Source organism: Halichoeres trimaculatus, unplaced genomic scaffold, assembly GCF_033239565.1.
Source record: "Halichoeres trimaculatus isolate MK-OKI-2021-1 unplaced genomic scaffold, fHalTri1.1 fHalTri1_scaffold_2, whole genome shotgun sequence".
Taxonomy (NCBI): domain Eukaryota; kingdom Metazoa; phylum Chordata; class Actinopteri; order Labriformes; family Labridae; genus Halichoeres; species Halichoeres trimaculatus.
The window spans coordinates 27511071-27526469 of record NW_027437180.1 but is presented as its reverse complement, the minus strand read 5'-3'; the positions used below and the strand labels follow the sequence as shown (position 1 = coordinate 27526469).

General features: G+C 39.5%; 1 protein-coding gene across 1 annotated transcript in view; it reads left to right on the top strand.

The window, feature by feature from the left end:
• Window positions 1-15399, top strand: part of npnta (nephronectin a) — a 60480-nt gene that overhangs the window by 37291 nt on the left and 7790 nt on the right. The window contains exons 6-9 of the mRNA XM_074663903.1: window positions 2640-2774; window positions 4176-4298; window positions 5622-6044; window positions 14810-14899. Of these exons, the coding sequence (XP_074520004.1) occupies window positions 2640-2774; window positions 4176-4298; window positions 5622-6044; window positions 14810-14899 (771 nt within the window). The remainder of the gene's footprint in view (window positions 1-2639; window positions 2775-4175; window positions 4299-5621; window positions 6045-14809; window positions 14900-15399) is intronic.

The window sequence follows — 15399 nt, the reverse complement described above, 5'->3', positions numbered from 1 at the left end:
GCCACGGCTTTGGCAGAGCAAGAAAGAAAACTTGGCAGAAAAAAACAGTTTGGGAACTCAGACAAAATCACTTAGCAAGTAAAGCTGTAATTCATCTAATTTATTTACCAATGTGTCTTTTCTTCTCTTTGATTGAGAATCCCAACAATTAAACATCCTTGTCAACCAATCTGAGACTTTATTTAGTTCAATTCCACCAGCTGTTCCTCCAGAACCTAATAAAAACAGAAGCAGCCATCTCCCTGCTCTCCACCCCTTGTCCTCCACTCCTTTTTCCATTACGAGACACCGCTCCTCAGATGAGCAGCTATAGATAAAGGGGCAGGTTGAGGTAGTTAACCTGTGTCAGGTTTAAATACAGGCTGTTCCACACCGGACTGTTCCACGCTGCCTTATAGTCCCACTTAACTGCAGGCTGGCTAATGTGGGGGTTGGTTTCTGAACAGGAAAGACATCAATCATGAAAACTGATGGTGCAGGGGAAGAAAGGTTGCCTGCCACAGGTGCTACAATGGTTTCAGGGAATGGCTGTGCAAGCTGCAGTTTTATGGAGAGTTTTATGAAGGGTTTCTAATCACATTTATAGCGGTGATTCTCTCTAGTAAGCAGAGATTGAGATGGGGGACTACAGAGATGCTGAGCTGTTTTTCACACTTGACGACATTGTGAAATCAAATGTGTCAACACATTTTTGTTATAAAAGAGGACTGGACATATTTATCAAACTTACAGGAGCTGCGCTAAGAAGTGTGCTAAAAATCCAGCTTGGTGGGGAAAAAGTGCTTGGAAAGTTTAAAGGATAAGAGGCTTTTTCAAGAAACTTACACTTACTTACAGAAAAGACTGAGCAGAAACAGCCAATCAGAGACAAGGACGTTCACAACATATGGTCCACTGTCTGATCAGACAGAATCCTTGCAAGTTGTGTTCCCTTTAGAAACATGCTAACATACTTCTTTTGGGGAATTAATTGATATTCACTAATAATAAGGAAGCTTCTGCATGTGTTAAATTAACATAACATGTTTTATGATATAAAAAAGAGTGTACCCAGGCTTTATAAGAATAGGACGTAATCAGAAAAAAAGGGAAAATGGAACTCAAACTTCTGCTTCTGTCAGATGAAGTTCATCAGATTCATCAAATAACAGTAAAAGACGAAAGGTCACACAGAGTAGATCTGTGGAAATATATTGCAAACCAACTCAATACCAGCTTTATTTGAATTGTGAGTGTGTCTCAGACATTCAAAGAGAAATGAATGCCGTGTCAAACATCTTTCTGACTAGACTGGTGATATTTAGATCAGAAATCCACTGCAGGTGGTGCTCACTTCCCAGGGCACAGACACACTGCACTGTCTTGAGATGTAATGCATTTGATTACACCCCTATTCTTTGTTTACTGTGGTCTGCATGTGGTCTGTCTATACCATAAGTCTATGCAGCAGTCAAACCATATAGGTTATATAGGACCATCTGTGCACCTCACCATAAGTGTAAGTAGGATTAAAAAGTACAGTTTTATTTACTTTTACCTCAAATTTGACTAAAGAAAAACTTTTTGATAACTGCACTTAAAAACAGAATTGTATAGCAATTGTTGTCAGAGTGAGAGGGATGTCTGATGATTCACTATAAAGAAAGCAATGCTGACATGTTTTTTGCAAAGTGACAGAAATGCCACAAAAGTTGTGTAACTACAGAATGAGATGACTATATTTCGATTCTGCATTTCTTTGCAATCCGCTTAATACTTTTGATAAGTTTTCGTGTAAACACAAATATTTGAAGATTAACATTTTTTGATACATTTACGCAGCTGTGATTGTAGATGTGAATGGCATGCTTAAATATTTGTTTCCTTGGAACAAAAGTCTGGGCTGTATTTATGCCAGATGTTAACATTCATAAACAAAGTGTAAAAGTAAGTTATCCATATCACTTTGTTTCCAGACACAGCCACTGTCAATGTATCAGTTTACCACTCCTTTTTCAGCATCTGAATAATTCAGCTGTCAGTATTAAGCCGCCTCGCTACAGCTGTTTCAGGGACAGTGCCTTGCCGATGAGAACCTCAGCAGTTGTTGTTAAGGGACTGAGGAGCTCTGCTCGTTTAATTCACTTGCTTGTTTTCCCTGGTGGTCCAGGTGTGTCTGTGTTTTTAAAACACTTTTAGACAACAGTCCCTGTAGCAGTGCAGTGTCTCTGCTGCATTATTCAGCAGATAAATTAATGATTTTAAGGAAAACGCTCTGAGCAGCTCTGTGTCTAAATATTAATGGCCACATGCTGGCAAAGGTGATCAACACATCAGAGACACTTGGAATAGGTCTTTAAATAATGTAACAAGCAAGTGTGCATTGTATTCTGCTCACTGAACAGAATGCATAATGTGCTTTGTTCATAAATGAATACTAACTGTGGAGGTGAAAAAGTTATCTGGTAGGAGTACAAACGTTTGTTTACTTTTGGATTAAATTATCGCTTTTAACCTTGAAGTTTTTCATTTGGAATGCATTAAATGTGGTATGTATGCAACTCTAAAAGGACTCTGGAGTGGAATTATGAATACATTATCTTTCATTTGAATATATCTTTTTTCTGTGTAATAATAACCTGTTTATTTTATTTTTACAGATGTGGATGAATGTGCAGCAGGACTAGCTGTGTGTCCCAGGTTCAGGAAATGCATCAACACCTTTGGAAGCTACATCTGTAAATGCCATGAAGGCTTCGACCTGCAATACATCAACGGAAAATACCAATGCATAGGTACTGTCAACAAGTCTCTGCTGAGAGGCTTTAAAAAAATATAACATTCAAAGGTCAGAGAAGTGCTGAGATACTGTGACTTATTACCAAGTTATTTTTAGTGATGTAGGTGTTGTGGTTTTTGGTGACAGACACTGCAGGACCAACATGAACAGATAGCACACACTCACAGAATTATCAAAAAAATGAAAATAAATCAGAGATTTCAGTTAAATAAACATTGGTGCATGGGGCCCTTTTCAGTTCACTTGCTGTAATTATTCCTTCGGCGCACTTTTTGTAGATTTGTCAGTCAAAAGAGCTGCATGTCCCTTATGTTTGTGTCTTTAAACAATTATATAGGAACTTTATATGGTAAACATTTTAATCATTAAATCTGAGTTGTGTAACAAGGTGCCACCATGGGCTTGACCATTCTCTTAAACTTGAACAGTGACCTGCAGTTTTTCCAAGCCATAGATTAGCCTCCAGTCAGCTTGCTGGGTACCTCAAACAAGCTAAAACACCACAATTAAAATCTTTTGGGATACCACAACAAAGCAGTTTCAAGGGAAAACATATTTAGCTGAAGCATGCAGTTAAAATCCAAAGTCCTTGTTAAGTCCAAAAATTTCTTTTTTTGCAAGTGGCAACTTGCTACTAGAAAAAACAATCCATGCAATGGCAAGAGAACAGGAAACAGAAAGAAAAAGTAGATATATTTTTAAACTAATTTTGGGAGAACCGGTATTTATTCTAGTCCAGATTCTTGTTTTTATTTGCTTTGTTTTTGTTTTTGTCTTTTTTTTAAATTATTTATTTATTTATTTATTTTCTATTATTATTATTATTTATTTATTTCATTTTATTTTATTTTATTTATTTATTTTGGGGGGGGCTGGGGGTTGTCAGTACATTTTATTTTTAACAAGTGTTGCAAAACTCAGTAGTTAAACGTTAAGTTTTCAGAACGCCTTAACACGGTTTCCTATTTTTTTCATTTTTTTTACAGCCAACTTATTACACTTCAGTCTGAAAGCTAGTTGAAGGCTACTTAAAGGTTATGTTGAGTCTTAGCAGAATCTCGTAAACACACCACTTCTTTTTGTTGTTATCCATGCTGCATAAGTCACGTTTTACAGCAGGTATTTGAGCAGTGAAAGCTTTTCGGGCAGTTTCCGACCTTTCAGTTTTATCTAGAGCAAGATATTTCTTTTATCAAGAAACCCTCTTGAAATTATTTTGCTCTGGCAGTCACAGACAGATCACTGTTTTCACAAAAGCTTTTACGAACTGTTCATTTGAAATAAACTTTGAGCTCCTGTGAAGTGGAGGTGCAATTAGCCTTTGATATTCAACTGTTATGTCTGAAGCTTTTTGCAGCCGGTCGCTAACTGTTTTTATGTTCCCATTATCCTTCAGATGTGAACGAGTGCACCTCAGGTCAAAGCCACTGCAGCAGCTTCGCCACCTGCTACAACACGCCGGGCTCGTACAAGTGCAAATGCAAAGACGGCTACAGGGGGATGGGCCATGACTGCAAACGTAAGAAATGAAAACAAAAAGAATCCCAGGCCCACATACCGAGTCTAGCTATAAGAGGAACAAGGCCTCACGTTTTGTTTTCTTTCTTGTGTTTTTAAAAAAAAGGTGGGAAAGCAAAAGAGAGGGGGGATGCTTTGAGAGCAGAGGGACAGATTGAAATTCCTTTCTTTGTAATAGCTGTCAGTCATTACTTAAATAACTCTGTACCCTTGAGAGTGAGCCTTGGGTCCATTTTTGACATCTGGTCATTTTAATTTGCCAAAAAAAGGAAGCGTCATTGTCATACTTCTTCTCTGGGCAGTTCATCTTCTTTTGCCCTCTGTTCATTAGTGTGTCTACAGGTTTTACAGCAGCTCAGTGGACGATAAGGTCATTAATTCTCTACAGTTATTTAATCGTCTCGCAGACAAAACTAGTGTATGAGTCCATAGAGCAGAAAAGATGCCTCCTGGTGATATGTACTTCAAATGCTTCATCCCTCCGCTCACCCCCAGGAACACTCTCAGCGTCGAGTTGCAATATCCTATTCGTGTGTCACATATCAAAGTCGCCTGAAACCTGAGAAGGCAATAACAGAGTTCAAACCGCTTGGCTTTGTCCACTTTCATTCCTCACTCATGAAACCCCTCATGAAGCCCCCCAACCCAACACCCCCACTCCCCAGTCCATCACGCCACCACACACATCTCCGTCCCTCCTCCTGAAGTGAAGAATGTGTCAAGGAACAAAGGAGAGGGAGGCGTAGCTTTGATGACATCAGCAGGGTGAGGGTGATCTCCGGGGCACAGCAGCCTGTTTGAACGCTGAGATCATTCTACACACACACACACTCACAAACACACACAGAAAGCAGATTCGGTCCAATGCTGCAAAGCCTCTGGCTGTGTGCACACAAAGAATTGCTAATAAGGACGCACATGGACAAATAAAAAGGCACGGTCAAGCAATATCGATTTCAGAAAAGCTGAATTCATGTCTTGTAACTGAAAAAAAAAAGCCCTCTTTTTCTCTCCTAATACTCCCGTTGTGGAAAATATCTCCATAATGGTCGTAAAAAGTTCTAGAAATGAATGAATATGGGGCTGCAGATTTTTATGGGCGTCTCTTATGAGTTTAAACTTTGCTTCATTTAGATCTGAGACACCCAATTTGTTTTAGCATGCTAACATTTAGTTAATGGATATCAGAAGTCTCTGTAGATGAAAGAAAGCCCTTCTCTGTAAAAGTCAGCCTAATCATTGCATTTAGTTTGCAATTCTATGCCTCATTAACTTTAAAGTGCACATATTTCAGCGCTCCATCTGCGTTCTCTCATCATTCCAGCTATTCCAAAGGTGGCTATTGACCCCCCGAGACCAGGCAAACTGCCTTCAAATCATCACAACCACATCCCAGACATAGATCAGAGGAGGACCACCACCCTCCGCCCACCCGTGACTCAGAGGAGGATCTTCCCAGCAGTTCCCAAACCTACCCCAGCCACAACAACTACAACAACAACTACAACATCAAAACCAAAGACCAAAGCTCCACTGCCTCCAAAGAAGGTTACTCCATCACCGCGCAAGCCTGCTGTTCCCACCAGGAAACCTGTCATCCCAACCAGGAAGCCACCAGCTCCAACGCGAAAGCCCTTCATCCCACCAAGGCCAGTGCCTCCCACCAGACTACCCCCACCACCACCAGTCACACCAGTGGACAACAGCATCCAGAAGGAGGTGACCAGACAGAGAGGAGATGTTCACAGTAAGAAGAACTAGCTCTACATATACATATACTGCATACCTAAGAGCAAGGGTGCCCAAATTCTTTTCAGTGAAGGGCCAAAACTAAGCGTACATATTGCGGTGCATAATATTAGATATGCCTATAGCATAACTGCGCAAAATAAATATGAGTGCTCATGTTCCCAACTATTTTTAAACTTTCTCTTGTCAGAGCGCCACTGTCTCTTACGCTCCATCCCAGCCATGACCCTGCATCCTTTCACTCTCTGGTCATGGACTTCCAGATTTGAGCAGATAGGAGTAGCGCCACCCTACTCCCAATGTAACACAGTGTTAATTTGTTGCCAGGAGAGGAAGTGTCACAGTAAATAAATAATGAATGAGAATTTCAGGCTGTTGGCAGTGGGAGAATAATAATGAAAATTAAAAATAGATATATAATAAAAATTCAATTTGGACAGTAGGCCAACTTTGGCCCCCGGGCCCCAAATTGGACAGGCCTGCTTAAGAGGTTTGGTTTTTGAATTGGAAATCAGAACCAAATTGAGTAGTATTGACTTCTAAGGCTGCTTTGCTGTTTGTATAACATAACAGCAGCATTTTTACTCATCCTGCAAGTATAGAGCAACTCTAAGACTCTCTGAGTCCTGTCTCTGGCTACCTGGGAAAACAAGTTCTACATTCACCCTCCTATTAGCTCTGTTTCTACAAAGACCTGAGACTGGTTTCTGGCTGTTGAGCTGCTAAGTTTGGTTCTTCACAAGCAGTGTGATTGTGAGTTTACTGAAAATACTTGAAAACAATGCTTACAAAGGTGTGCCCAAGCAGAATAGGACAATGAGCTGAAAGGTGCTAAAATGTCTCATTTAGCAGAGAAGCACTTCAGTGTAACAGACAAAATGGTGTTGGTTTATTACTGCAGAGGAGAGGCTGACTAAGAAAAGTGACTAAAACAGTTTTAACTAAAAGTTGGAGCCATGTTTTTTCACACCACAGAAAGTTTTAGAAAAAAACATGCAAATAGCAACTGCTTTTATGAGAAACTATTGGAACCAGGGCTGAAGTATTTTTATGAAGTATATTAAAGGACTTCTGAATTCCTTCAGGCTTCCCTTGCTTTGAAATAACATACATACAAATGTCACAAAATCTGATTTCAGGTCATGTTAATGTCCACATATCATAATGTCTTTAGTAGTGACTGCTGTGGAATCTAGCTGCACTTCATTTGAGAAACATGTTCTTTAATAACTTTTCCTGCTGAGGGGGCCCATGTTGTAGGATGTGTTGCCTCCTCGTCTGACTGAAGGAGTGTGTTATACTTGGAAAGAAACATCACTGATGCCCTCCATATCTTGTAGCAGGATAGAACATGTGTTTCCTTTTTGACAGATGGGTCAGCCATTCAATCAGGGAACTTTATAAGTAAGGTCAGGTGATTTTGGAGTAGCTTGTACTTGATCTTTCCTAAACTCAGCAGCACACAGTTAAAAAATCATCAACAGCAGAAATTGAGAATCACACAAACAGGCTTCTCCCTTGTTAAATTGGAATGTTTAGATCATCTGCTCAGTTTTTGTCCAAGACTCTGGCTTTAGAAGATATTTTTTCCCACCCATAATATCATCTCTTCATCAGCTCCCTGTCATATTCCCCCAATCTGAATTGGAGCAGATTTGCATATTTCTTGATTTGAATCCTGAGACTTTGTGTTTGTTGTTAAACATGTCACACCCAGGGAAATCAGAACGGCTGTTTACCTGACAGATGATGTGTGTTATCATTTTCATTTTGTATTCAAACACACGGCTACGTGGGTGTAAACTATTTGAGCAGTTGGCAGTCAGTTCCCATGTGTACACAGTTTATCTGCCAGCTTAACATATGACAGATTTTATACTGAACTTTTGGCAAGAAATGGGGAGAATGTTTTAAATGTTTACAGGTAAAGATGGCTGAAACTAATTGTATAAGAAAGACTATAGGCAGTTTTCCCCTCTGAATACAACCCCCACACTTGTACAAATCAAGGTTTTAAATATGTAAATTGAGCTACATCCACCTCCGTATGACTGTATGATTGCCAGATTGTAAAGATTTTGCTCTTTTTTTTTCACTGGCTCTTTTTTAAGTATGAATTAGTCTCACTAACAGCTCCCAAGGATAAATAACTAAGTAGCAATATTTTCCTCTAGAGGTAATTATCTGTTTGGCTTTATTTAACAAACACTAATGTGTCCCCTGTTAGATTGTTGTTTATCCACATGTCACAGAGCTCTTTCTGCAAAGCTTTGACACCAATTACTCTCAAAAGCATCATCAGTCTTTGTTAGAGTCTGACGCTCTCAATCAGAAACCAAATAATAGGATAAAATTTAAAATACTCTGGCAAGAAGCTGTGGGTGAGATTGTCGTTTTGTTCCAAAGACGATAATCACTGCAATCATCTGCTGCGTTCTTCTCACTGTGTCAGACTCATGCACCGTTTCATAACGCTGAATTGTCGCTTAATGGGATAATCCCTGTGACATGTGACTCCTTGAGCCTGAAACAATCAGTTCAGGGCCAAACTCACTTGATTTCACAGATGTTTTGTCTGCAGCCTAACACTTTTGTTTTAGCATGTGAAGGATCAGGCTGGCAGAAATCTACATTTTTCTGTTTTTCATTGCACTTCATGAAAAGACGCAAACTGACAATGAACTGATCCTTCTACTCTGCAGTGTTTATTTTGGCAGCTCAACAGAAAAAAGGCTGTCACTTTTTACACTTTTTTGCTCTTTATATGTCAAGTCTTTTGTGAGTCAACTAAAACTCAAAACAGTTAAGTATAGTTTGAGTCAATGAAGTCATTAAATTTCATTTTATTTAGCCAATCAGAAACTGGTATCGGGTGTACCAAGCGTTTAAATCTGCAACATTTTACTATTTCCACTTGTATTGTATCTAGATATTTACTTTAGATTAATTATTTAGCTTCAAGTCACCTAGCACCACACTACACATGTGAAGACACTGTTGGGCCAAGTCAGCAGTAGCACTCAAACGTAGATGAAAACAAAACAGGTTGAATCATTTTGACAGTTTTTCTTTGTTTTTTAAGATTGAGCTGAAGAGGAACCACTGAAATTTTTTGAAATAACTTTAGGCCAACCAAGCTCAACCCAGGCAACAGCTGGGACAAGCAAACATCTGGGATCTGTCAGAGAAGTCACTCTGGGTTCCTAACATTACCGTTAGCTTGCTTAGCTTGCTTCTTAGCAACATCTTAAACAATCTTTAGCATCTCATTTGCTCTTCTAGTTGAATCCCCGACAGATGACTATTGAAGTTTGAGGTTGTGTGGTTGTCGATGGTTCTTCTTGAGTATTTCTCATTCCCCTTCCTCTACCTCTTGCTGTTAAGCCTTTAAAATCAAATCTCTTGGCTCAAATGTGTTTAGGGTGTAACAAAGAACTTATTTTACAAATCAGACATACTTTATCAATAGATAAGTCTGAGTCTTCCTTTCCATAATCTAAACCCTTAAGCAGTCAATGCTTGGGTTTAAATCCAAGTTGGAATCAGTAGTTACTGAAGACCAGGACTTGAGTTTGAGTCAAAAAAAAATTCATGCCAAGCTGTTATGTTGCTTTGCCAAGATTTGTCATTGTTTCAGCGTAATGATAGTGAGTCTTCCCTGTCATTCTTCCAAAAAAGGGGGAAATGAAGCGTTTGCTTGGTGGCTAAGATATTTTCATCTTTGTTTTCTGCTGAGTTTCACTTAAGTGCAATCTGCTCACCAGCTTTTAGCGGGAAAAAAGTGTGGATGACCCTTTAATTGGGCAACAAATCAGTGAACTGGAGCCTAACATCCTGAACTCTCCATGTTCAGCACAACAAAGTGCTTATTTCTCCTTCTGCAATGTGTTTGCATCCCAGCCAATTTAGGAAAGAAAGCAGCAGAAAGTAAAATTTAATGAAGCATTTAGTCCAGATGCACCAGCAGTTTTATATTACCCAAACTTTAACCCTGACTGAAGTGTTCTCTGCTCATATGTCTTGTAATGCTCACTTGTAGGCACAGCTAAAATAAATGTTTACCCAAACTTACATTAAGCTCCTTTGACAGAAAATGTCTGCTAAGATGCTTGAAAAAAGTAGAGGAAAATACTCACCTTGCCAGATGGCACCCCATAATTAGAAATAGGAAAGAAGGAAGAGAGGATTACATTAACACCTGTCTGCGCTGCTTGAGGGAGACATCAATCTAATAGTTCACACCACGGCAGAGCAATTCCACAAATCAGAGCTTCCAGAAAAAGGTTTCAGTAAGATGAGAGTGGGAGGAAGCAGAGACACTGCTGAGTGATTATTCGAATAATTAGACAGAAATAGGAATAATTTGAATAAAGGCCTCGTGGTTTGAACAACACCTCAGCTGTGCCTCAGGTGCAGAAACATCTGTGTCCAATGACAACCTTGACTCTGTGCTTTTTTTAATTTTCAGAGCTCAGAGGCTTAAAAAAGTCAGTCAGCATTTGCTAGTAAGACTAATTCCATTTAAAAGTTAGTAAAGACAGTCGGTCAGTTGTTTGCAGCATCCCTCCTGTTGCATGGCAAAACTAACTATTACAGCACATATTTCACACTTAGTGTTGTTTACAGATTTTGTTTACCGACAGAGTAATGAAATGATGGTGAGCAGTGAGTTTTAGACACACTGGTAGAGAGGTTTTTGATCTTAAGAAGCAGTTTCTCCCCTCTGTTAAGTCTATTGCCTTCAGGCTGTTGCTCTTGAGAATTGTATCTAAACTCTCCTGTAACCCTCAACGAGACATGCAATAAACACACCACTCAAAATGAGAAATGTTGAGCAAATAAAATACTTTCAGGTCATTATAAAGCATCCCACTTTAATTCACACAAAGCTAAAACAGGTGTGTTCATTAAAGCTCCACAAAAAGTGGCACATATTTCATGATTTACCAGAAAACCTACAAAGACAAGTCACTCTACCTCTAAAAAATGAGATGATGAAATTTTCTCTGTTTGTCTAGAAACACAGGTTATTGCTCAACCTTGTGAAAGAACATAAAATCCCCCCTGGAGCAGCTTTTATTTACCTTCCAAATATTTGGATCAATCAACCACACAGGCTCAAAAGGTAACACAAGAATGAGAGTTTATTGAGTGTTGGAACATACATATTTTTTTTTTACAGTAGTTTCGACCAAGATACAGAGTTTTGGTTTGATGTAAGGAGGCTTTTAGATATCTCAGAAATATCTCCTGGCACATTGTGGATGAATGGACTTATAGCTGTGGAGCTTAGAGCCTTTAAGGAAAAAATCTGAAAAACTTTGCAGATAGAAAGTCTCGATGACTCAGGATAATCCTTGAGGCAAGCTGTGAAAAGCTTTTGTTCGGACTATTTTCCATGACGTCAGAGTCACATGAAAGCTACTGCTTAAGTTCCACAGGAGAATGTGGTATGTACAGATGTTGCTCAGAATTTCAGCATGAGGAGTGTTGGTTTGTAAATGATCAGGTATCAGCAGTTCTTTGGTGTGCGCTTGGAAAACAGCCTGTAAAGTAAATAAAAGTAGCTGAATGAAAACCACTGTTATTATACCAATATAATATGATGCGCTAAAATAACTAAAACATTTGACCCCAACATGAAATTCAAGCAAGAGGACCAGTGATGTAAAATTCTATAGGAAAAAAGGGTAAATAAACATCAGTAAAATAGATGAATGCTTTAAAGGTCCCATATTCTGCTCCTTTTCTGCAGTTTATTATGGATCATTGATGTTTTCATGAAATGGTTGTAACATGTTTTGGTCCAAAAAGCCAATAAATCAAGCACAGCAGCACTGTTTCCAGGCTCTCATAGTCCCTGTGTTCAGAACAGTCTGATTTAGTGGGCGTGACCTTCATATGAATGCACAATGTTTATAAAACAGCGAAGCTCATTTACCATAACATTACAGGCTAAAACAACCAGCTAACTGCAGCTAAAGTTAGCATCCTGAAGCTAACACAGAGACGGGGGGGACACTGAGGAGAAGCTCTTCCATCTGCTCCACAGCACACAGCATTTAAAACACTCGCATTTCCAGGGTCCGAGGTTTGTTGGCGGGTGGTTGGTAATGCGCACACACACATGCACAGTTTTACTGAGTGTAGCTGGCACATTTCCTTGATAAATGAACTCTAGCCACTTAGTCCTGTCTTCTTCCGAGATGGGAAGCTTGTGCATGGCACTATGTGGCTGTTTAAGGCCAAAAACAGAGCAGTGATGGCCCTTCAACTTTGGCATCCTCTAGCAGCTGGGAGGTGGTTTGGGGGTATTAGGGGGGGTATTACATTCACAAGCAGTGCTGAGTACAGGTTTTGTCATTAAAAATCACATTTTGTGGGCTGGGAGGAAAGCCAAAGACCCACAAATTTCACCAAAAGACTTAATTGTTTTTTTTTTTTTTTCACATAATATGGGGCCTTTAAAATCAATGAGAGGAAGTTAAAGCTCAAAGCTCCTCTTAAGACCAGACCTGACAAAGCTTTTATTTTTGCTTTTTAAAATCCTGTGATGTTATTAATGTGCAAAACCAGTTCACTGCTAAAAACATTAATTTAAAATCAGTTTTTTTTTTTACTTGTGTCAAGAGTGAAGCCCCTGTTTAAGTTACTTTTTACAGTGAAACTGAGACTGATGAGCAGATGCTCTACTAATGGCTGTAATGAGTTATGTTGACATTTATTTTACAACCCTCTTGAGGCGAATATTTGACTCTTGATCTGAAAACACGATTGTTTCTCAAGTTTCTAATAAGGTCGCAATCAGAACAGCGTATGGCTTGCCTCACACAAAAGCCTGTAAGCTCAATGGCTTCACTGGATAAATATATACCCCCATTAGATAGCAGGTAAGAAAAAATGTTAACATTCACAAAACAATGAAAAAGTCCCTCAAAGACATATGGCTGTTATATATTTTAGACCCTCTTAAAAAAAGTTTTTGTTGAACTTCATCAGAAATGGCAGAATACACTCTTGAAACTGAAAACATTATCACCCATCTACAGTTAATCATGTCACCGTTTAGTTTTCGGTTTAGGAAAACTCATTTGCCAAAGAAGGTGCTCCATATGTTTTTATTCATTTGTGTTAGTAATCCTGCTCTGTGACTGAAGAAGTGTCAAACACCTCCTCTGTTTAAATGACTCCTTTTAAACAGCTGTATCATCAAATTTACACCACATTATACAACTGCTCTACAACAGGACATGAGAACTTCCAGGGGCGCTCCTTCCTTTAAAGAGAAAAACACAGACACAGACACACAGACCTGGATGCCTGGGATTACTGGAGAGCCTGGTATGAGTGTGACCTCCTCACTTTCAGATTCCTTGGACTGTCAGACTACATTGCAGTCAGCCAGGTGGCTGTGACCCAGCATTGGGTTCAACACAAGATCTCAGTGGACAGGAATGGGCTCATGTCTGGTATTCTTAGAGCTGATGGTTCAAGTCCAGGTTACAGCACAGACATTGCACAAGAGCAAGAATCTTGCTGAGGATACAAGGAATTGTTTCATTGATAGATTAAATTCCACTGGCTTGTCTTAATAAGGAGTGGAATAAAACAGAAGAACTTTTTCCAAAGAAAACTTCATTAAAGGCTTTGTGAAACCTTTGATGACGTTCTTTTATTCTCACAGAGCAAAGGGTCAATGCATTTTCCTTTGGAAAGGCTTATCACAGTAAAAAAAGAAAATAATAACAGCTTTCTACACTTCACTTATTCACTGACCTTTAATGAGACAGCTTGGCTTTCAGTATGTTGAGCAGTGTGACCCCACTGAAGAAGGAAACAGGCTATTTCAGGACTGGCTGTGTACTGTATGTGTGTATGAATGGTAGCACTAAGTTATGGAGCTGCAGCGTTTTCATATGCGTTGCATCAGATGAACTGACGTGTTCATCCTCATTATGGCTCTGGTTTGAATTCTTGGAAGAGCTCCACAAAGACAAAATTAGACAAAAGCAGTTAGATGAAATATCAGTAGAGGGAACTATTAGGGGAAAATTTGAGAGAAGTTTGAGCAGTGCCAAAAAAATGTCATTTAGAAGAATTTGTGAGCTGCAAGGACATACTTTGAAAACGTTTAAATGGGCCTAATCACAGGACAGGTTAAAAAAAAAGAAAGATAAAAAGGGGAAAAGAAGCGAGATACAGAACACAGGAAAAGATTAGATCCTTAATATCAGTGGAAGGACATCAGAAAGAGTTTCAACAAGCTAGAGAAATGCTATAAAAATAGATGGTAGAAGATGATGTTTGCCTTTGTTTTGTCAACAAACTGTTGGGAGAAAGTGAGAGGGGTCAACAGTGGTGTGACTGGATTGTTACCACGGTAACAGGTCTTAAGCCTGAGTTTACCTGGGGGTGAAGTGTCCGATTCTGTTATGCTTTGTATCAGCCTTTCAATCTGTCTTACTGTGATGTCTGGCTTGTAAATTATGAAGATTAAAACTGGCTCAAATGAAACACCTTCTAAGTCTGCACGTTGTCTCAGAAAATTTTCTCAAGTACTCAGGTCTCTTCCTCTATCAATGCAGTGTTTTGTCTCTGGATAGAAAGGCACTAAACCGTGGCATTGATTTCTCCTTGTACGCTCCTTGTAGAAGAATTAAACAAAGCCACACAGCAGCCACAAGCAGGGAAGCCAGTGAGCAAATATAACACCTTTGTTAATCCTTTATCTAAACTTGCATCTCCACCTCTGTCCTTCTCCAGTCCCCAGGAACCACGGTCAGAACGGCATTCTCGACATCGACTTTGACATTGAGCTTGGCAACACGGCGGAGGAAGCCAAGGACGACCCAGGTAAACACAACACGTTTGACAGAGACAATCAGCAGCAGCAGCATCGCTCCTATAGCAGGCTGTAGAGCTCAAACGATGACAGACGAGCCACATTTGCTACCAGCAAAATGAAACTGACAATCAGCTCCTGCTGTGGCGGAGACATTTTAGTGACCAGATGTGTTTTGATGGGCTTTTCACCAGGAGGTGACGCATGACATCTGGCCAAATCTGTGTAAATAATGGCTCCCAGCCTAGATATAACAGCCAGACTTTTCCACTTTTCATATTAGGCTCAGTTGATTGCTTGGATGATCAATCGATCATTTTGGGAACGTCTCTTAGGCTTTACAGGGGGCATTGACAAAAAAGAGAAACAAACTCTTTTGTAAAAAAGATCATTTTCTCCCACATTTTGATTCATCGACGTCAGTGGTATGCAGATTAAACTGCCTAATGATTTAGTTACGTGTTTATTTTGGATCACATCATTTTAGCCGCTCTGTCAGGAAAGAGGAGGC